Source organism: Periophthalmus magnuspinnatus, chromosome 8 (genome assembly GCF_009829125.3).
Source record: "Periophthalmus magnuspinnatus isolate fPerMag1 chromosome 8, fPerMag1.2.pri, whole genome shotgun sequence".
NCBI lineage: Eukaryota > Metazoa > Chordata > Actinopteri > Gobiiformes > Gobiidae > Periophthalmus > Periophthalmus magnuspinnatus.
The window spans coordinates 28,357,448-28,381,104 of NC_047133.1; the positions used below are offsets into that span (position 1 = coordinate 28,357,448).

Sequence of the window (23,657 nt, forward strand, 5' to 3'; positions counted from 1 at the left end):
GAGTTTAGGGGGGGAACATGTAACGTGCACTTCCTGAGCCTTTTATTTTCCTGTTGCTGTGGTCCCCTCTGCCTTTAAGTTGCGTGGTCATAGGGGTCACTTCCCTCTCTCCACCTCCACTCCTCACTGTGGCTGAGGCGTACTTAGGTTGGCGTCTTGGACAAAACTGAATTTCCGAACTAAAACATATTTTTCTCAGTCTGAACTCTCTACTCCTCAACGGTCAGGTTTTTTTGCCTGGACTGCAAAAAGAAATATGGATCTCACCTCAGCTACCCACAAATGCGATAGGACAAAATAAACTGATTCATCCTACTGCTGATTTTTTTTTCCCCCTTGGAATTCATTTATATCATTTCTTCTTTCTTTTTTTTTTTTTACTCTGGATCAAAACTAGTACAATGCATTCTTGACCTTTGACATAAACTCATAATACAAAGGACATTTGCACCTACCACCAATACAAATACCATCCACTGTATTGCTGTTGTCTTGTGTATTTATTTATTTTTTATATACATTTCAATAAAATTCTGCTTGTTTGTGTTTTATTCACACCCCAGGCTCAAATAAGAACCGGCCTTCTGATGCTGCAAGTAGTAATCATACGTACTGCGGTCACAGTCAAACCCCTAGCCTACAAGCATTAAATGTGTCTCTAATTAACTCAAATGTTGTCAGTAAACCATCTGTTTTTTCCCAAATGTTTAAATGCAGAGTAATCTTACTCTGTATAAACTTTGACTTTGAAGAAAAAAAGTATTTAAAAAAACCCTTCTCTCATTATTTTGGCATTTGGCAAATAAAAATAATTTTGGTAATCCTAATGGACCTAAAACAGGAAAAGACAGTCAGGCAGTGCAAAAAAAAAAAACACGTCATTTTATATAGTGTTTGTAAACTTCTGGTTTCAGTTGTATATAAATGCATTTGGGAAAGTTGTTTTTAAAACTGACATTTTATGAGCCACTGTCTAATGGTCTAGGGTGCTATAAATGCAATGAAATTAATGGACCTCAGCATCATAAGATTGATTCTTGTCTTCAACAGTGTGCTACATGTCTCTACACTTATTCTTCACCCCCATTTCACACTTACTATCCTGGCATTGAACCTCACACGCCAAACATTTTGAAAACACAAACAATAATTTCTCTGTTTATTTTCTAGTTACCGTGTGAGGACCAGATCATCCTCCTGAAGGGCTGCTGTATGGAGATTATGTCCCTCCGGGCCGCTGTGCGCTATGACCCGGAGAGTGAGACACTCACGCTCAGTGGAGAGATGGCCGTGAAGCGGGAGCAGCTGAAGAACGGCGGTCTGGGAGTGGTGTCAGACGCCATCTTTGATTTGGGCAAAAGCTTGGCCCAGTTCAACTTGGATGACACAGAAGTGGCGCTGATGCAGGCTGTGCTGCTCATGAGTTCAGGTCTGTACTTAAAAATTCAGGGTTTTAATGTATCACAGTATTGCAGGCTCCAAAAGGCTCCAAATTTTAAGACAAATTGTCTACAGTGTTCCCATACAATGCCACACATTTTCAGGAGGAACAGTTTTCCAGTGGACTTTTTTAGAAATCCAGATAAAAGGGTTTAAAGGCATTACATAGGCTAACCAGCTACGTGGTAACTAGTATCCATAACACGGTTGTTTTAAGGCCAGAAAGCACATTTAAAATGCATGATTTGGCAAAATGATCATGCTTATAAAGTTGTAGAAAGAGATTTTAAATTAAATTATAGTTTGTGTGTCATTAGTTAGCACATAGCCTGATCAAGGTTTCAAACTTTTTATGTCCTTTTTTTTTTTTTTTTTCCCCAGAAAATCTTTGGGAAAAATTAATGAGAAATTTAATTCTGGAACAGGGACCTCCCTGGTTACTGTTACAATTTAACACATTATTCCCATCTCATCTCCATACACATTATTCCCATCTCATCTCCATATTTTGTCATATGCACCGGTATACTGTATACAATATTATATATACAAAGCATACCCCTCTGTATCCTTCTGTGCTGAGATGTCTAAGGTTGTCTTCTAGTTGTGTATAGGCCAAGAATTAAGGATCCAGGCAAATACACAGTGAAATATTTAATAACACATAAATAATGCAGTGTGGAAGCTGCTGGGTCATATGCACTTTGCAAGTACTTTACTCAATGCACAACTTTAGTCACACCATGGACCAACATTAACACCACATGATTCAACATCGTTTTATTATTGACATTGTTATTCCACTGTGTATGAAAAACCCATGTATTGTTTTACTGTCTCAGTGTTTTTAACCATGTAGTCAAGAGGAAAGAATAATTTTAAAAGTAAGAAAATTAGGGAGTAATAAAATAGCAATAGGCACAGACAGTGTTTTGCGGTGACAGTGTTCATCATTCTATGAAGGTACAATTGTTCCAAAAAGTTTGAATGTGTAAATGTTGATTATATATATATATATATATATATATATATATATATATATATACACACACACACATATATAAATGTATATGTATATATATATACATATATATATGTACTTACAAATTTTGTTTTACGCTTACAAATATTGTTTTCTTGCGTAGACAACACTTGTAGCCACACTGGCATAACAAATTTTTCAGAAAACAAAATCTTACCATTAGTTAGTGTGTCATTATGAGTTGTTACAAACATTGGCTCCTTCATTTTTAGCAACAACGCCAGTTCAGTTAACCTGGAGAAATGATTCCTAAAAGCACTGATAACAGAACAGGGCAGGCTACACACTGAGCATTGAGTTTAACAATGTGAAGACATGACATATGTTTGAGTTAACTTCATCATTCAGCATCTGGGCAAACAAAAATACTGTCGTAATGAACGTGCTCCCGCCTGGAGGAGTGCAGTCCTGGTCTTTTTCCAGACTCTGCGGCAGCGCTGAAGGTGATGCTGGATGGAAGGGACTGCCAGTCGGGAGCTTGGGTAGAGCGATGAAGTGGGCGGCTTTGGAGAAACGGTCGACTACGGTGAGGATAACCGTGTTTCCCTGGGATGGGGGAAGGCCGGTGACGAAGTCTACCGCCACATGGGACCAAGGCCGCCTCGGAACTGAAAGAGAGTTCAGAAGACCAGAGGGTGGGGAGTGGGAGGCCTTCGCCCTGGCACATACCTGGCACGCCGAAAAGTAGGCTCAAGTGTCCCTGTCCATGGTGGGCCACCAGAAATACCGCTTCAGGAGGGGGAGAGAGCGTTTGGCACCGGGATGACAGGCAAATTTGGAGCAATGGGTCCACTCAAGAACCTGGGAACGGACAGAGTTAGGGACAAAGAGTTTGCCAGGTAGGCGGTTACCTGGGTCGGGGTCATTGATTTGGGTCCCCCGGACCATCTCCTCGATTTCCCAGTGGACGGCAGCTACAATACAAGAAGGGGGAATGATGGTTTCTGTGGCGGAGTGGCGGAAACTGTCGAGAAAGAGCATCAGGTTTGACATTATGTGACCCGAGACGGTAAATGAGGGTGAAATTGAAACGGCTGAAGAACAGGGACCAGCGGGCTTGACGGGAATTATATAAAAGATTTTTGTGATCAGTCCAAACCAAAAACGGCAGCTCCGCCCCCTCAAGCCAGTGGCGCCACTCCTCTAAGCCGAGTTTCACAGCCAGAAGCTGGCGATTCCCCACATCGTAGTTTTCTTCTGCTGGAGACAAACGACGGGAGACAAAGGCACAAGGGAAAAGACAGTTGTGGGGGTCAAACCTCTGGGAGAGAACTGCTCCCACTCCTGTGTCCGAAGCATCCACCTCCACAATAAATTGGCGTGAGGGGTCAGGCTGGTGAAGAATGGGGGCAGAGGTGAACAGGTTCTTCAACTTATCGTAGGCGGATTGTGCTTCTGAGGACCAGGTGAACTGTAACAAAGGAGAAGTCAGTTTAATGAGAGGGGAGATGACTCGACTGAAATCCCGTATAAATCGTCTGTAGAAATTTGCGAAACCAATAAATCGCTGGAGTTGCTTGCGGTTGACGGGGACTGGCCTACCAGTCACGGCCTTGATCTTTCCTGGATCTGCCTTCACCTGGCCCCGCCCCAAAATGAAACCTAAAAAACTGACCTCTTCAGCATGGAACTCGCATTTCTTTGCTTTAACGTACAATTTCTTCTCAAGGAGACGTTGAAGAACCTGGCGAACGTGGTGCTGGTGTTCCTGCGGAGACTGAGAAAAAATCAAGATGTCATCAAGATACAAAACGGTTCAAGAAATCACGGAGAATGTTGTTAATTAGGGCCTGGAAAACTGCAGGGGCGTTGGTAAGGCCGAAGGGCATAATTCAAAGTGGCCTAGAGGTGTCTTAAAGGCAGTTTTCCACTCGTCCCCCTTCCTTATGAGTACCAGGTGGCATGTGTTCCGTTGGTCATGCTTAGTGAATATGGTGGCTCCAGGCCAGGGGAGAAAGCTGAATCTAGGAGAGGAAGAGGATAATTGTTTTTAACAGTAATGTTGTTGAGACCCCTGTAATTGATGCACGGGTCTGCATCATGTCTTGTCCTTTTTCGCTACGAAGAAGAAGCCAGCGGCAACCGGGGAGGAAGACGGACGAATGATGCCAGCGGCCAGGGAATCTCTGATATACTCCTCCATAGTCTCTCGTTCGGGTTTGGACAGTTTATAAAGCCGGCTAGATGGTAAGGGAGCATCAGGCAGGAGGTCGATAGCGCAATCATAAGGGCGGTGAGGGGGTAGTGAAAGCGCCCGACTCTTGCTAAAAACCTTCCGGAGGTCGTGGTACTCCACCAGAACTGACGAGAGGTTCAGGATGTCCGGGGAAGGATCGAGAGTGGAGCTTGTGCCCCCTGCGGGAGACAGGGCTGACTGCAAACAGTGGGCGTGGCAAGAGGATCTCCACCCCGATACCTTTCCCCGGACCCAGTCAATGACGGGGTTATGAGCCCGTAACCAAGGGTAACCCAGAACCAGCGGAGAGGGGGTGAAGGGGACATGAAAACGTCGGGTCTTATTGTGGTTACCAGATAAAACAAGTGTAATAGGTTCCGTGATGTGTGTCACACGGGCAAGAAATCGTCCATTAAGGGCCCGAGCATTTAGGGGGTGTTCCAGGGTCTCCAGTCTGATCCCCAACTGCTCCGCCAGTCGCACATCCATAAAATCTTCCTCAGCTCCAGAATCGACGAGGGCTAAGACGGGTAAGGTATCCGAGCGTAAGCACAGCATAGTGTCCAACTGAAACCTATTGTTCCTCTCTAGGATATGAGGCTGACCCACCAGTACTCCCAGTGGTACTGGTCGGCGCCCCCTTTTGGCCGAACCGGACAGATGGCGATAAAATGTCCCCGTTTGCAGTAGAGACATTCCCCCACTTGGCGGCGGTGCTGTTGACGTTCCTCGGCCGATAAGTGAGTCTGGTCAAGCTGCATGGGCTCCTCAGAAGGCAGCGGGAAGGAGCGTGCCTTGTGCCGGGCTGGCGAATGGCGTCTCTCTCTCCGGCGCGTCTGTAGCCGGTTATCGATCCTGTTCCCTAACGTGATAAGACCTCTCAAATCGGAGGACTCATCCCGAGAAACCAGCTCGTCTTTTATTTATTCATTTAGTCCCTTTAAAAAGACGGCCCGTAGCGCGCTATCGGTCCAGTCCACCTCCGCAGCAAATGTCCAAAACTCGATAGTAAAATCCGCTACAGACCTGGATCCCTGGGCGAGGCTTAACAGGCGGGAGGCAGCGTCCGCCTGGTAGTGCGGATGATCAAAAACCAATTTAAAAGCACAAACACAAAGTTATCAAAGTTCAAATTGTCCAGAACAGTGTTAGCAAATCAAGCCTCTGCCCACTGGAGAGCCTTCCCCCTGAGTAGTCCCCAAATGTACCATATCTTGGCGGCATCTGAAGTGAAACGGGTTGGGCACTGCTGGAAGATGAACATACATTGAAACAAAAAACTCCAACATAGGCTGAGTAGGGGTCGGGATCTGTGCCCCTCGACTCCGGAGGACCCGGCGGCGCCGTGGTCCCGATGGTGGCAGCGGCGGCGGCGGGAACCGCGAGAGAGGCAGCGAGCAGCGCAGTGACTTGATTAGTGAGCTGGAACACCTGTTGTGTCAGAGTCTGATTGTAATCCAGCAACATCCAGATAGATTGGTCATGTTATCCAATAATCACACCATGATGAGAGAACTTGGCGCAGCATCTGATCCGGTCACAAGTCTGCTTGGTCCATGTTTGGCCAGATCGTTCTGTCGTAATGATAGGGTAGGCGGGACCAAAGAGTGCAGAACTCGGAGCAAGTTTACAGTGTTTATTTACAGTTAGTGAAACAACAGACAAATGATGGCAGGACAGACAGGGAGCAGGGTTCGAGCCAGAGTCCAGGGATGTGACGCGGAGTGCAGGGACGAGGACAGGGAGTAGCCGGCGCCGGAGCGGGGAGGCAGGACCGGGAACGTCAGGGTCCAGGGCGTGACAAAGAGGTGAAGACAAAGTGCAGACAATACCAGAGCGGGGAGGCAGGGTCAGGAACGGAGCCAGAGACGAAGGAGCTGGGACAGTCCAGGGAGCAGGAATCTGAGAGTAGCAAAAATCCAATAAGCATCAAAAAGCAAGCAACAAATGTCTACTACAACAGAGCAAGAGTAGTCACGTTTGACACGCGGACGATCTGGCACCGAGTGTCTGGTCCTGGCTCCTCTTATCCACGGCAGGTGGCGATGATTGCGCTGATGGGATTCAGGTGCACGCGGGAGGAGCCAGGAACTCCGCCCAGCTCCAGACTCAGGCAGGTGAGGGAGGGGAAGGGGCACACAGGATGCAAAACAAGGAGCTGAAACACGTGAATCATGACAAATACACTTGTTTTAAGTTGTGACTTCTTTCATTGCCACTGCGTGAGTCCTGCACCTGAGCCCCGCACTTGACCAATCAACTGAACTGAACAGAACAAAGCTGAGCCAGGAGTCTTTCGCTGCTGTTAATGAGCCCTGGGTGCACCGTCATGTCAGGCACCAACTCACTGGCCTAAGAAGCCCTAGAACCGTGCGCTGTGAGCACGTAAAGTGGGACGTGGGTCTTGGGTAGTGCCTTCCCAGTTTTCACGCTAGGCTCGTATGTTTCAGGTGCTTTGTGGTTGTATGTTTCAGGTAATCTGTCATTTTATGTTTCAGGTGATCTGTCATTGTATGTTTCAGGTGATTTGTCGTTGTATGTTTCAGGTGATTTGTGGTTGCTGTGCCTGCAACAGTGGAGCTGTGGCACTGATGTGAACGCGACTGCTGTTTTGTCTATTGACTGTTGTTTTATTAACTATTTCTAAAGACACAGTCCCTGTTATATATTAGTTGTGGATCATGGACTACGTGGGCAATGTGGCAGGTCCAGCGTTTGTTTGTTTTTTTAATGGAAAGAAGAAATTAATGAATGTACTGCTCTAATGTATTGTATTCTTCCCAGATGCTGTGAAGTTAACTTGAACATATGTTATGTCTTCACATTGTCAATTAAACCCAGTGCTATATTATGTGGAGTCTGGTCTGTTCTGTAGTAAGTGCCAATCCTTTGTCCAGGTCAGCTGGAGTGGCGTTGTTGTTAAAAGTTTAACATCTAAAGTTCAACATCTAATGTTTGTGACAATTCGCCATGCCACACTAGCCTTATAAGCAGCATAACGTGCTAACTAATGCTAACGTTGTTTTCTGAAAAACTTCTAAACACTTTTGTAGCCACACTGGCTTCATCTATGCAATTTATCTTGGTATACAACTTATTAAAAGGTTAATAATGCAGATCATAATATCACATGAAGGTGATGTACTGTCTAAATTTGGGTTAGCTCCTTTACTGTATAAACCAGTTTAGCCATTGCCACAGCAACCCCGGTCCCCTCTAGCTAGCCCTTGCTGTCAGCCATTGCACTTCGTTTTGAGACAAACTTGGTGCAATGAAACAAATGTTTCAAAACTCGTGAAAGCGTACCATTCAAATTTGTACTTGTAAAATTACAAAGTTGTAAGCATAAAACGATATTTGTAGGTGTAAAATTATATTTGTAAGCGTAAAAAGTATGTTTTTTTGCCAAGAAAAAATTTGCATTTACACATTCAAACTTTTTGTAACAATTGTACCTTCATAATGTTCCAATAGCCATGGGAACACAGATGACACAGAGGGTCACTATTTAATACCACATTACATTGACAGTACCTTGTAAAGAGCTTCATAATGATACTGATGCTGACTTGACTCTGTTGTAGACCGCTCAGGACTAACCAGTGTGGACAAGATCGAGCAGTGTCAGGAGTCCTTCTTGCTGGCGTTCGAGCACTACATCAACTACAGAAAGCACAACATTCCCCACTTCTGGCCCAAACTGCTGATGAAAGTTACGGACCTGCGCATGATCGGAGCATGCCACGCCAGCCGCTTCCTCCACATGAAGGTGGAGTGTCCTAACGAACTTTTCCCACCACTCTTCCTCGAGGTGTTTGAGGACCAGGAAGTCTAACTGTAAAACACAGGCCATGACTTAGGACACAACACAACAATACAGCCACTATCACATTCAGTTCAAAAGTACACTGCAAAAAAGAAAATTGTATGTGCATTACAGTAACTTTCTCAAATTTACAACAATAACCTCTTATTTGAGTGGTTTAGCTAGTTTATTTGACTAGTTCATTTGATTTTTTCCTGGTTTCAAAATATTATTTCAAGCCGAGTTTTCTGCCATTAAGATAAGGAAATTGCATAATTTACAAAGGAAAATCTTAACGGCATTAGCAGAAAGGTTTGATTAATATAACTAATATTTTACAGGTTTTAATTCAAGCTCAATTGAATTCATCGTGTCGTTTTTTTTTCTTGTTTTTCTATCCTTTTTTTTTTTTTTGCATTGTACTTTCAGTAAAGTAAGTCCAGACCATTCACACTGCCATAATTTCAATATGCAAACCACACACTGACCTAATGTTGTGTGGACCCTCGTCTTTACTAATGCAAACTCAAGGCTGGCCTATATCTCCAACACCCAGCAGCTCTCACTGAAAAGTACGGCCCGTCTCTGTGGGAGCTTGATCTCCAGACACAGCTGCATGTACTGATCTCTGCGTGCAGTCCTACCTCCTCTGTTTCATCACATGTGTTTGTGTATTTGTTATCATACAGGCTCCACTTGTTTATAAGGAATACATAGCGTTTACAACTAATATTTTATAATTACTTTTTGCAACATACAAGATTAGTTAACATATTGGCAACAACAGATATGACATGTGTAAAAAGGTCAGTGTTGCGGCACTCTAAAAAAATTAAAACATATATATTTTACATAGCCTTTTAATTGACAATTATCTATCTAAATAATGCTCTAAATTAGCTAAACAGATAAGATCAATGGTTCTGTTTAAATATTTAAATGTGTAGGATAAACTAAAACAAATGAATAAGCTTTTCAGCTTTGTAGCTAAATGCTACCTAGGTGTCTTCACAAATAAAATACAGATTTTACATAAAGTGATATGAATGCAGGTGCAATATGATAAGCAAAAGTATACCCCGCTAGAATACCTCTGTTCACTCCACCTGATTACCTCACTCACGTGTCTCCTTTTGTTTTCATTCATTTGGATGTATTACCTCAATTCTCCTGCTCAGAAACACCATGGGTTGCACCACCTCCTGTTTTCATCTGTGTGTCCTTTTGTTAGCCCCACCTCTTAACCTCCCTGTTGTCCCCTGATTGGCTGAGTCTGGGTTGACGGTGGAGGTGTGAGTGGTGTGTGGCAGGATGCAGTCCCTATCTGTGTCCCTACCCCACCTAAAGCTACAGTCTACCTCACCAGTCCATATCAGTGCAGTGCATGTAAGCTTGAGATCCCCACAGACCAGCCCTCCGCTGGGCCACAACATGACTATATGGGACCAACTACAATCTCTTCTGTTTATCTGACACTTGGCCAGTGAGCTAGCAGTAATGTTGCATTGTGCCGATTGAACATAAGGTTATGACAAGACATGGACAACTGGAAGCTGGGTCTCCAGTGGAAGCCATTTTGGTCTAAAAATCTTAGACCAATCAACTGTAGTGGTGACTTGTAGAGGAATGGATGAAAAAAGAAACTTTCTCAGAAAGAATAATTTTAGACCTTCAATAGTGAAACAGAAATGGACATGAAATCAGTGATTAATGCTCCGAGCGGCTCCCTCTCCCATTAAAGTACAACCTGAATTCAACACTGCTGAACACCAACCATATCTGATATGCCATCCACTACAAGGAACAATCAGGTTTTTCTGTTGCACTAAAACCACAATGTCTGTGTCCCTCCCCTCTCACATCGTTCCTGTCCCTACCTGTCTCCGCAGTCTTAAGTGTGGCTCTTCTCTGGACAAGCTGTGACCTCCTCACTCAGTGTTAGCATTTTTGTTGCAGGGTTAGTACAGGGATCCACATCTACACAGCAGTACTCAGCAATAGGATGATGAAGCGGTGCAGCCAGCTTATGTCTGGACTGCACTCTATCACTGTGAATGAGAGCCATGCTGCACAGGTCATGGCTCAGGGAACTGCTGGCTTAGTAATGTGCCTCTCAGAGGTCTATAGTTCACTACAGATATATATTATACAGGATAAAGAAGCTTATATTTATTCTCCTAATATATACAGCAAATATAGACTTATATATGGCATTACACCTCATTAGTACTCTGTTGCCAGCTCAAATCAGATACTTCATATAAATGCCGGGTGTCATTGTGCTTTATGACGTTTGTTTGCCTTATAACCATTATTCACCAGAGTTAGCCAACATTATCAAATTTAAAATTAACAAATACGTAAGCACTACATGGAACATTCAGAAAGTATTACTATAGACGTTTGAAGAAGGGTAATAGGGAACTTAATATACCTAGGTTTGCTTGAGTAGGTTTAAAGTATCACTAGATTACTACAACACTGCAACTGCAAACCTTTTTTTTTTTATTATTATTATTAGAGAAGTTATTTAGAAAAGCAACAGGCTTCTGTCTTACGCAGAGGTTTAGGGTCAGATTAATACAGCATTTGGGATGTTCCATGTAAAGCTTTTGAAACAAACTGGTTTAAGCTGGCAGCACACTCCGTCTGTTTGTCTCCTTCAGCCAAATGATCACCTTAAATAATCCACACCAGCAGCTCAGAGCGCACTGCCTTCAGCCATGATTAGCAGCACCAGCAGAAAGACAGACCAAAAGTCATGCCCTCCCCCTTACCACACACCTTCACATAGTGGTATGCTGTGATAAAACACATACTCCTCGTCTATAATATACACCTTCTATAAATGACTTTATGGTTTGTCTGTTCACCTTCACAGCTACGGTAACATACATGTAAGATTTCAGATGTTCTTACTGTCAAAATATTCCATCCATTCATCACCTTTCAAACACTTTCTCTAAGAATCAACTTTCAATGTCAACGTTTACAATAAATCCAAATGTGAAGTCACTTCAACATGACACAGCACTCCAAACAATACTGAGCAGTTAACTCCTGCAAATTCAATACCCAGGGAAACATGTGCAGGTCCTGCCCCATCCCTTACCCTTCTAGTCTATACCCTAGCCAGCTCCATTCTCACCTAATTCTATAGCTCACTCTAAACTGTATACCATTTCCATACAACCGTACATAAAGCACTCTTAGGTGAAGAAAGATGACAATCCCTGCAGGAATCTATCCATAAGTGGAATGTAAAATACGCAACTTTTATGATCAAAGACATGGCATGGTGTCCTACACTCATGTTAATTTTGATGTTGTTGATAATGCTTTTTTGTGAACCAAGTTCTTTGTCGTTCTGCTTATTCTTGAGACAGATCATTTGGTTGATGGGATTATATTCCGTCTGTAAAACAGACTGCTACTGAGGATATCTTTTTCAATGTTCCTAAAACAAATGTGTGAAAAGGACTGATAACTTTGAAGCGGTGTAAAGCACTAGAAGTGTAAAAAAAAAAAAAAAAAAGCTTTTTTTTATGATTAGTCTTTTATGTCGTTCTAAATTTGCATCAGAGTTTCTTGGTAAGTGAATGTCTGTCTATCTGTGTCAATGCTTTACTATGAGAAAATGGCTGTATATGCACTTTCAGACCATCATCGGTGCAGTGGTGACTAGTTCAATTGTCCATTGAGGGTTGTGATTCAGTTCACTTTCAGTTCAGCTCACTCAAGGACAGATACACACCAGGGCCAATGCAGTTAGCCCTAAAATACTCCTTTCAGAAGGAAAAAAACAGGCCGCAGTACAACCACTGAAGGTCAGCATACAGGACACTTAACTCCTCTCCTTTATGTTAGGAGTACAGGGGGACTATAGGAAGTCGCAGAAAATTCCAAGGGTCATGATTTTTATGTACCTGTGGACAAAATGTCTAAATACATGGTGTATTGTTTTGAGATTCTCATCTATATTTAGAGATTAAATGGTGATGGACAATCATTTAAAGTCACAGCCCGTTTCACAGCCCAGCATGGGTAATAATATTGCATAGACTATAATAATGTATACTAACTGACCTGAAAGTGAACAAAGTGCACCCTTTTCCACAGTTGCTTGGGCTGTATCACTTGCTACGCTGGGTAATAACTTTCTCTCAATGAGGCCGATTAAGAAGCAATACTCTCGGCCCAGTTATACTCTGTAATTAACTCAAATGTTATATCTCATCCTGCAATGTATAAACTTCCATTTTTCTTAATGTTGTGACAATAATATTGATGGGAAAATGCCACACAATACAACAAATATTTTTAAAAAAAGTTATAATATATATATATATATATATATATATATATATATATATACACACACACACATATATATATATACATATATACACACACACACATATATATATATACATATACACACACACACATATATATATATACACACACACACACACACATATATATATATACACACACACACACACACACATATATATACATATACAACTATTCATACCTCATAAAACTGTTTCGTGCCAGAGTTGAGGAAGTGGTCTGTCTCAAGCAAGGAATCCAGGAGTAGTGAATCGAAAGGGTCAATGAACGCACCACTTATTCAATATTTCGGTGTCAAGTTGCCAGAAGACTGAAAACTCTTATAATATGAGATGGATTATGAATTTGGTGCATGCGTGTGTCTAACTGAGAGTCATCATTGTAACCAAACTGTGACTCTGTAACTGTTTCAATACTCACTGCACTTGATTCATGTCTATAGAGAAATGCTAGCATGTAATCAAATGCCACGCTTGTATCATCAGCAGGCAAAATGTATAATACTACTCTGTATATTCTGCTCTGGCAAACAAGAGAGGACTTCTCATAAAAAAACAACACAACTGATAGAATTTAAAAGAAGTATGTTTTAAAGTACAATTGGTGCTTCCAAAACAGATCTTGCAAAAGTATTGTTGTCAAAAGGTCCTCTCTTGTCTGCTTCCCACTGCTTCCCTCCACAGTGACTTTCTTGCAGTGGCACATAAGCCGGCCCAAATTAGCCAGTGGGAGAGAGGTGTGACGCAAGGCCCCGGTACAAGCAGTAAAGCCACTTCCTGTTTTGAAGCAGCCATTTTTTGGCACAGCACAGTGTTGAATGTAGAGCTGATTGATGTGTGAGTCGGTTGGTTTCTAATGGGCACGGTTGTTGTATGTCTTTGTTTTTCTATGTGACAAATCATTCATGGCACAATCAGAAGAATGGCATCTTGGCTCAAAGCTGTTTGTGTTTGTGGCAATGTGACATTCATTTTCAACATTAAAAAGATATTTGATATGAGTATGTGCCCTGTGTCTAGCTGCACCAATACATTCACTTTTGCACACTTCAATATGATCAGATTATTAATTTTAAGTAATCTTGCAAGTAAAGTATAAAATAAAGCAAAGTGAGCTAAGGAAAATAGTAAACATTTCAAAATAGTTATTGGAACCATTTTCCTTTAATTATTTTTGAATAATCAAAATAACTAAAGTTAGCCCCTCCCTTCAGATAGATATAAGGCAGTGTCCACAAGCAATCTGATTAGAACTGAAGAAGTGACTTGGATGAGCAGCGAAACATCTTCACTCCTACAACTTTTTGTCCAGTTGACAGATTTTACTTTTGGCTTTTACTATGGATCAGACCTGGACGACTGAGGGATTACACAGACATCTTTAACTTAAATAGGGATTAAAGCTACTGTCTAAAAGTGGGTTGGCCTTATGTCACACTATTGATCCCAAATGTCACTTTTGTCTGATGTAACAGAGCTCAGGACCTGTCACTCACTGCCCCCTATAACTCATGACCCATTAAATGTGTCCACTGTTCTTGTGACAGTTTACGACAGTGAGTACCCTCAGGCCCACATCAGGACTCTGCATTGCATATTAAGCATTTCAGAAAAAAAACTTTTGCTATTTCAACTAATGGATTGTTAAATTCAAGCCAAGACAGCACCTCATACATTTCTTTTACATTTATGGTTTACCTATTTAGGTCAGTTATTTCAGTATCATTTGGGATATGCCTTAATTTCAAAAATTAGTTGGGTTCATTTTCTTTTTTAAAATATATTTTGATTATAGTCTCAAATTGCTTTCCCAGTGGCACACTGGCTGACATTTAGAAGAAGTTTTTCTTATCTATATTGACAATAATACTCATAACATAATTTATGGCTTGATTTTTAGTTAATACAGATATACACAGAATTAAAAATGGCAATAGCTCATTTAGAAAGATTTGTTAAAAATTTTAAATACATTAAACTGTGTGACACAAAAGATTTAGATGTTACTATCAATATCCATGTAATACTAGACGGCCTAATGTGTAGTAAACACAAGACATAAATGGATGAAATGCACTGTTCCAATTCTGACAGTTGTTCTCACCCATGCATCTGGCTCTCTGCTAAATTTGGGTGCAGACTTTTACATTATTGAGGCTCTAGGCCCATGTGCCAGCTGTTGTCAGATTTGTTTTAGTTTGTTGTGGATGAGATGATGTAACAATGAGCAGCTTTTGGCTCCACCAATCAGCTGCTCCATACAGGCCAGCCCCCACCCCACCCTCTCCCAAAAACTCACACAAGGGCACAGCTGGCCAGGCAACACTGGCATTTACCCTGGTTCTGCTCATGTACTAAATGACAGGGAGGGATATGCATTACAGATTTTTCTCTCAGTTCATAAAAGTCAGGTTTTAAAATAGCTCAGTGTTTTGCTCACTTTTTCTCACACTATAGCTTGGCAATAACTCCTCTGTGTTTGTTATTCTCATTCGCTACTGTCTATTTTCACATTGAAAGGTTAGTAAAAACTATGCCGGAGTCCCAAGGTCAAGTACTTTTCAAGGGAGTGTATGGTGTACCAGATTCTGACAATCCACTTTTATAAGTTGTAAGTATGTAATCAAAGACTGAGAGTACCGATACTGGAATTTTTTCCAGTATCACTCCTGTATTGTTATAAATTGACTGCTTTTATCTTTTAACCAAAGGCCTTCGAGACCATGCATTCTTTCTCTCCCTTCCAACAAGCTGCTGTTTTTGCTCCAAACCTCATCCACCCTATCAGCCTTTTCATCTCCTCCCTTTCACCTCCTCTAAGTGCTTAGACCCTGGGAGGAGATACTTTAACATCATGCACTATTGAATAAACCATGAGTGCACTACTCTTATTTATAAAATGCTAATTGTACGCTTATCTTCTTCCATTTTTGGAGTTGGATTGTTGAGTCTGCCTAACCCTAACATAATGCATCCAATCCTGGGTCCAATGGGCATCTGGAATGTAGAGGAGCAGTAATGTGTAGTCTACTCCTAGCTCCTCAGGTCTGAACTCCTCGCTCCAAGGATCGCAAGCACTCAATTGAGATCTTCCAATTGGACCTTTCAGTTGGACCTTCTCCAAATCAGTGAATGAGTACTCCTGCTAAACCAGAATACTTTAGTTGCCTTGATATGGCATCTTGAAACCTTGTTTAGAGTACAGTCTAATTCTTTTAAAATGCATACTCCGCAGGCTACATGAGTTTCCTTTAGTTCAGGGGTGTCCAACCTTTTCTCATTAAGGGCCATATATAAAAACACACACAAAGCGAGGGCCAATATCGTCGCCAATACAGTGAATACTTCAAATCTACGTGTTTTTTTACAAGTTAGACTGAACCACTAGACCTTTATTCATGCTTACATCCTCAATGGGACACATTAAATATTTGATATGGGCTTGTTAAAGTAGATTTTCAGAAATGTACAGCAAAAACTACTGTTTAAGGTAATATGGGCCAATTCACCTGGAAGCTTGAGGGCCAAGAAAAATTGGTCTGAGGGCTGCATTTGGCCCCTGGGCCACAGTTTGGGGATGCCTGCTGTAGTTGATTAATCTGATTAATTTGTAAGCTTGCACTGTTTTCAGCTAATCATATACCCATGCACCAACCAGTGGTGTTCTTGTTGTGTACCAGAGCCAGGCGCACATGACAGCTCACCTGGTTTACACATTTTCAAGGCTCTATTAACAAAAAGAAAATTCCAAATCATTTTATTGAGTGCGTCCCTGAAAACACTCACTGAGCTCATTCATGCAAACCCTGTTACGTAACGAATTTCACCCAGTCACTGCAGACACGGCCTGAGATACACTTTGCAGGCCGGGCCGGCCCGGGACAGGAGAATAGGACAGGAGACAGACGGCAGAGGGGAAGGGTCAGAAGGCACGGGCGCAGCCTGAAGAGAACACCTCTCCTCCTAAAATTAGACCCGCTTCTAGTCTGCCACACAGCAGTGAAGCGTCCTCTAGTGGAGAAAACAGGAACTAATTTGACTATGCACTGCAAGGTAAGGAGAGCACGACCTCCAGTGGTCATTTTAAGGGTGATTGTGCATTTGAACACTAAAGCACACAGCCGATTACCGGTAGTCTAAGTATTTTGAGTGCTTTAGGTTTTAAATCAGTGTTATATAAAGGCTTACAACAACCATAAACTTTTATAGCCTAATTAAAAAGTCACAAACTATCTACAGTTAACTAAATAGAACAAGCTGAAAATTGAAACCTGGCCATGATCCAAGAAATGTTGATTGCATCACTTAAAAGTCAATTTATGTTTTATTGAATGTATGAAAAAGCAATGACAATCATAGTGTCTTTAAATAAAGTGCACTTCACTTATGACACATTTTTTCAATATATTATCAATGCTACACAACAAGACACATAGAAATGCACACAGAGAATATTTAAGGTGTGTACACACAATGTACAGGATAATAACACCACTGTGGTTGACATGAAAGCATGCAGCAGTACAAAACTACAAATGTGCAAAATGTGTACACTGGAAAGTACATTAGAAAAATACTTATCCACATTAACATATACTGTTAAAATGTAGCCCTCCTTTTGAAATACAATAGCAACTTTATGTTAAAAAATACAATACTTTCACTACCAGTTACATTATTTTAATTAAATGTCATGCATTATGTTCTTCATCAATATAATCTAAGAAAACATTTGATTGTAATTGTCACTTTCAGTCGAGTAGGATACCCTTAATGCTACAGATAAGGCATGGCACCTCTTAACTGAGTTTATGAATACTTATAGTTTGCAGAAACAGGATTTTCATATGTTCTCTTACCCTGAACAATGTACAAACTGAACTGAACTATGTACATAAGAGTCACAGTTTGGCAGTGTTGGCAGGTCTGAGGTCAGATCAAAAACAAGATACAGTTGTAATATAGAACCATACTGTATGATTTTCCATAATGGCCTACAGTGTGGTAATGATCTTTTGGAGTCGTTATGTACTTTTCACCTGATTTACATTAAACATGTGAGCCACTACAAGCAACACAGGACCAAAGTATGGAGTATTTTAGATAAATCCTGATATTACTACTGTACATTTGAGCCAGTCTTATACATTAAAACTGTGGTACAGGTTGGTTCTGAACTCAGATTCACATTATTATTTTTTCACCCAGTACAAAATGTGCATTTACACAGACTAGACCAAGCACACAAATTGCATATGCTACTGAGAAACTATTCTTAACAGTCACAACAATCTTATTTTTTCACTCACGCCTATTGTTTGATGACAGACAGTACAGGAAATGTTGAATGTTGTTCTTGTTATAATAACTCGTTTACAACATCATTTTAAGTAATAACTTACAACTTACAATTAAGCTCTGAACAAAGACGAAATAGCATACCTTAAACAGAATGCCACACTGACAAATATGGTTCCCTCAACTTGGAAATTTGTGAACACTGTCAAAAATACATCTTCTGTATCCAATCAGTGGAATCACTATTTTACATTCAGACGGACTTGCTCCTCTTAATACTCCTCTGTGAAGCAGCTTAAAGCTGTCGACAGAGTGAATAAAGTGCAGTGGCCTCATTTCTCAGTCCATCAGTTTACTGGTTGCAGAGGCGTCCCTCAGTCACCAGTCGCTGGTTCAGGATACACAGCTGGCGCAGGAATCCGTCATTGGGGCCAATCTCTCGTTTGTGGCGCACCATAGCCAGAGCTGTGTGCACATCCAGGTTCTGCCACAGCATCAGGTAGGCGATCACTAGGGTGGGTGAGCGGCTGTAGCCCTCGCGACAGTGGACGTACACTTTTCCTACACACAGGGAGAGAAAGTGAAAGACATTTTAGCAGGTCTGGACCAACAAGGCACTTCAAGCTCTACCCCTGCAAGTGTATGCCTGATTGAGCCACTTATCAGATTAGAGAAGTGGGATCCCTCTTCAAAAGCATTGTCGAAGTTTAACCATAGATAGCAGCACACAGTCTTTGACTGTTTTAGACTACAAAGATGTACATTAACCTAGTTACCACTAAAATACTAAAATACTAGAAGCAGTAGTGAATGCTAGTAAAACACTGTGTACACAGTTAAGCTGATTTAGTGTAGAGACTTAGTGTTTTGTGCCTTACTGTCTAACTTTACAAACAACGGCTGAAACTCTCCAATCCTGCTGTGAGGACTTCTAAGAAGTGGACCAGTGAGGCTGTGGAGAAGCTTCGCACGTGTTTGGACACTACAGACTGGGATGTGTTCAAGGCCACAGACAGTTTGGATGAGTACACAGACACTGGAACGTCATACATTCAGTTCTGTGAGGACAGCATCGTTCCATCATGCACCAGGGTGACTTTTAACAACGACAAACCCTGGTTCACACCCAGACGGAGACATCTGAGGAGGGAAAAGGAGATGGCTTTCAGGGCAGAAGATCGTGAAGGCTACAGGCGTTGCAAGTATGCGTTTAGCAAAGAGGTGGAAAAGGCTAAAGCGAAGTACAATACACGTCTGGAGCAGCATTTCTCCACCAACGACTCTGCTTCTGTCTGGAGAGGGCTTAGGCAAATCACCAACTACAGGCCCAAAGCCCCTCCCGCCGTGGACAACAAACAACTAGCAGAAAAGTTAAACAGCTTTTATGCGAGGTTTGAAGTTTCACACCCCCCCCCCCTCCTCCCCCACCATCATGGACATTACCTCCAAACCCACCTCGGACCCCCCCTCCTCCCCCACTGCCCTCACAGTTGTGGAGCAGGACGTGACTAAGCTTTTCAGGAAGCAGAATCCCCGTAAGGCCACGGTACAAGATGGTGTGTCTCCTTCCACCCTTAGACACTGTGCTGAGGAACTGGCTCCTGTCTTCACGGACATTTTTAACACCTCCCTGGAGTCATGTCATGTCCCAGCCTGCTTCAAGCTGTCCACCATCGTCCCTGTCCCCAAGACGCCCAGGATCACTGGACTTAATGACTACAGACCTGTGGCCCTGACGTCCGTAGTCATGAAGTCATTTGAGCGCCTGGTCCTGCACCACCTCAAGTCCTTCACCTCCCCCCTCCTGGACCCTCTGCAGTTTGCCTACAGAGCCAATCGGTCTGTAGACAATGCCATTAACCTGGCCCTTCACTTCATCCTCCAGCATCTGGACTCCTCGGGAACCTACGCCAGGATCCTGTTTGTGGACTTCAGCTCTGCATTCAACACCATCCTCCCTGCTCTGCTCCAGGACAAGCTTGCTCAGCTCAACGTGCCTGACTCCACCTGCAGGTGGATCACTGACTTCCTGACGGACAGGAGGCAGTGTGTACGGCTGGGGAAGAATGTCTCGGACACTCGGACTATCAGCACAGGATCTCCACAGGGCTGTGCACTTTCTCCCCTGCTCTTCTCCCTGTACACCAACTGCTGCACCTCCAGCCACAACTCAGTTTGTGGATGACACCACCCTCATCGGACTCATCTCGGACAGCGATGAGTCTGCCTACAGGAGGGAGGTGGACCAGCTGGTGTCCTGGTGCAGCAGCAACAACCTGGAGCTTAACGCCCAGAAGACAGTGGAGATGATTGTGGACTTCAGGAAAGTCATAGCCCCCCTGCCTCCCCTCACCCTGAAGGACTCCCCCATCACCACTGTGGACTCTTTCCGCTTCCTGGGCTCCTGCATCAGGATCTCATATGGGAGCCGACCATCAGCTCCCTCATCAAGAAAGCCCAGCACAGGATGTTCTACCTGCGGCAGCTGAGGAAATGCAAGCTGCCAGTCCAGATGATGGTGCAGTTTTACACGGCCATCACTGAGTCCATCCTCACCTCCTCCATCACTGTGTGGTTCGCTGGGGCCACTGCCAGGGACAGACAGAGACTGCAGAGCATTGTGAGCTCTGCTGAGAAGGTGATTGGCTGCAGCCTTCCATTGCTACAGGACCTGTATGTCTCCAAGACCCGGGAGCGAGTAGGCCGTATAGCAGCTGACACCTCTCACCCTGGACATGGACTATTTGAGCCACTTCCTCTGGCAGGAGGCTACGGTCCATTGGGACCAGAACCTCTCGTCATAAGAACAGTTTCTTCCCCTCTGCCGTTTGCCTCATGAACACTTCATAATATTTGCACAAAAGTGGACACTTTATAATACCGGTCACTTTAATAAGTCATGTTTGCACTGTTGTTCTGATGCTGCTTCTACCTTTAAGTATTTTATTTTTTAAGCATATCTTTTTAACTTTGTGCATGCCCTTATTTATATTTGTATTTATTCAGTGTGTTTTATGTTGCACTTCATCACTGAAGTAAGTTCCTAGTTACGATGGCAATAAAAGGATTCTGATTCTGATTCTTTAATATAGCCCAGTTGTCAGCATCATGGGACTGATGGTAGAACTAAATAGCAGAACTAACTGAACTGTGTTCTTTGCAAAAGTAAATGTTAAATTTGGCCTAACAAATCAAAATCTCTGAAATTAGGTCCAAATTGTTCCTGTGCATTCTGCTTATACTTACTCACCTTTCCCATTTTTATAGGCCAGCGCCTTGGCAATGAAGTCTGTGGCCTCCTCAAAGAATACACTGAGGTCGAAGTGGTCAGTGTCGTTGGCGGGGATGCCATGGTACGTGATGCCGGAGCCGCTGTAGAACTCTGCATTTGTGTTAACGTGCATGAAGGAGTTCCCCTCAGCTGCGTTCAGGATGTGTGTGATGCCCAGACGCTTCAAACGCAACACGTTTGTCGCTACAAACCTGTGTCCACAACCATAGGAAAGATGAATTGATTAAAACAATCATAGTTGAATCAAGTTTACAACTGTCACATTTTAAAAGTATACAATTTATCTAAAGACAAGCAGGTGGCAACACAATGCTGAGAACTGGTGACTTTGTTTGCAGAAGGAATGTTTTTCCAAGATGTTTTCAGCAATAAAAAGAATAAATGACTTCCTAGAAATTCTTCTTATGGTTTGAGACTAAACCTCCATGGAAATAAACAGGGGGCAATGAACATTATTAACGCTAAACCTATATTTAAATGTAATGAGATTCAAAGCTGCAGTGATTGTGTGGGAGTGATGCTACAGCTCCCAAATCTGTTACAGTCCTAGAACTTACGCTTTGTTTCTATGTCAGTGCTTATACATATCTATTCTGCTCCCATATGGACATTCTTTTGTGTGCATTCATTACAGTGTTTCATTTAATTTAATCTAGTCAATCTTTTAATCAAAAGAAAAGAGCAGTGATTTTGGTCAGAAGTGTGTATTTTCACTGTGAAAAGTATATGCTGTGCCACTTGGCACGTCCTAATTTTAGGAGCTAAAAATAGACACTGCATCCATCTCCAGCCTGCGAAATAGGACAGAGGGAAAAGATGATCAGTGTGCACAGTGCACGTCACTGTCAACTTTACTATTATACTTAAATAGCCTAAATAGTAACTAAATAGTAAATAAATAACACATAAGGTTACATTTTGCCTAAAAAGATTATCTCATATTGACTCAAATAAACAACTGTGTGGTGTAAAAGGCTTATTCTATGCTACAACCTCTGCTCATAACAAGCTACAGTAGCTTACATAGGCTTTAAATCACCATGTTCATTCACAAAAAATAGGCTAAGGAATAATAAACTACTAAACAAAGATTGGCATCATCATATGGCAAGGCTGTGAGCAGGGCCAGAAAGCAATAAGATAACTAGTCTACATAGTTTGGAAAATAGGTCCACGTATCTGATTCACTTTTCATTTTGTTGTTAGTGCTAGTTGTTTGAACCTTAAACAGCCTTTAAAACAAGGCTATAATATAGACTCCAGCTGTCCAAAATGATTTGTCCTGTGGCTCTGCCCGCGCGCATCTAGATGGTTCCACGGCCACGCACACGAGACATGTTTGATAACAACAGAGCGTGGCGCGCGTGATACATGTTTGATAATAACAGAGCGTGGCACATATGGCGCGCGTGGCGCACATGGCGCACGTGCCCAGAGCACCGAATGTTAATTTTTGAAGTTAATCGTCACGGATTTTCCTGTAATTTGCATTGTGTAAGGACAAAGAATTTATGATGTAGTCCATAATGGTTAATGAACATGATAAAAAAAAAATGCAAATATGGTGACAGACTGTTTGACTCACGCGTTGCCCACGTAGATCCGCGGGTAGACCTCGTGGTAGTGCTTGGTGGGCCAGCTGTACAAACCGCTCTCGTCCGTTAACAGGTCGTTTAGCTGCTGGAGACTGACTTCAAAGCTCATACCTGCTGCTTTCTTCGGGGATTGCTTCGTCTGTAAGTTATTTTTGTTTTTCATATCCCGTATGAAAGCCCTGAGAAAACGGGATATGAGCCGCTGAACGTGGCAGACAGGTGTCGGTTTACCGCGCACTCGGACGTCCATGAGCGACGCAGAGACAGCTGATTGTGGTCGGTGCTTCTCCACCGGTGAGGACGCAGAGACAGCTGATTGTGGTCGGTGCGCTGCTCCAGCCTGTGAGGAAAAACATTCAGGGGCGGGCCGGTGCAATCATAATGGGCAAGGGGCACCATTTTTTTAGTCAGTAGTAATTTAAAATTTTATTTTAAAAAAATATATAAAAAATTAGTTTGACATACACTGCCTGGCCAAAAAAGTCGCCACCTGGATTTAACTAAGCAAATAGGTTGGGGTTGCTGCAGTTGTTCAGGTCTCGGTTCAGGTACAGTCTGTGCTCAAAGAATGAAATCAACTGACACCTGAATATACTGAATAACCAGGTTATTCCATCAATGGATTTCTTCTTCCCTGATGGCACAGGCATATTC

General features: G+C 42.5%; 2 protein-coding genes across 3 annotated transcripts in view; one reads left to right on the forward strand and one right to left on the reverse strand.

Annotated features, from left to right (window-relative positions):
• Positions 1 to 8,564, forward strand: part of LOC117375570 (thyroid hormone receptor alpha) — a 118,797-nt gene extending 110,233 nt beyond the window's left edge. For both annotated transcript variants that reach the window (XM_033971898.2, XM_033971899.2), the window contains exons 10-11: positions 1,171 to 1,429; positions 8,243 to 8,564. In XM_033971898.2, the coding sequence (XP_033827789.1) occupies positions 1,171 to 1,429; positions 8,243 to 8,493 (510 nt within the window). In that variant the 3' untranslated portion in view covers positions 8,494 to 8,564. The remainder of the gene's footprint in view (positions 1 to 1,170; positions 1,430 to 8,242) is intronic.
• Positions 8,565 to 17,233: 8,669 nt separating this feature from the next.
• Positions 17,234 to 23,259, reverse strand: LOC117375571 (dual specificity protein phosphatase 3-like). Its single transcript, XM_033971901.2, has 3 exons — positions 22,994 to 23,259; positions 21,367 to 21,599; positions 17,234 to 18,677 (listed from the first exon to the last, which is right to left on the reverse strand). Exons 1-3 carry the CDS (start codon positions 23,251 to 23,253, stop codon positions 18,469 to 18,471), a joined length of 702 nt encoding a protein of 233 aa, XP_033827792.1. The 5' UTR covers positions 23,254 to 23,259; the 3' UTR covers positions 17,234 to 18,468.
• Positions 23,260 to 23,657: the final 398 nt, after the last annotated feature.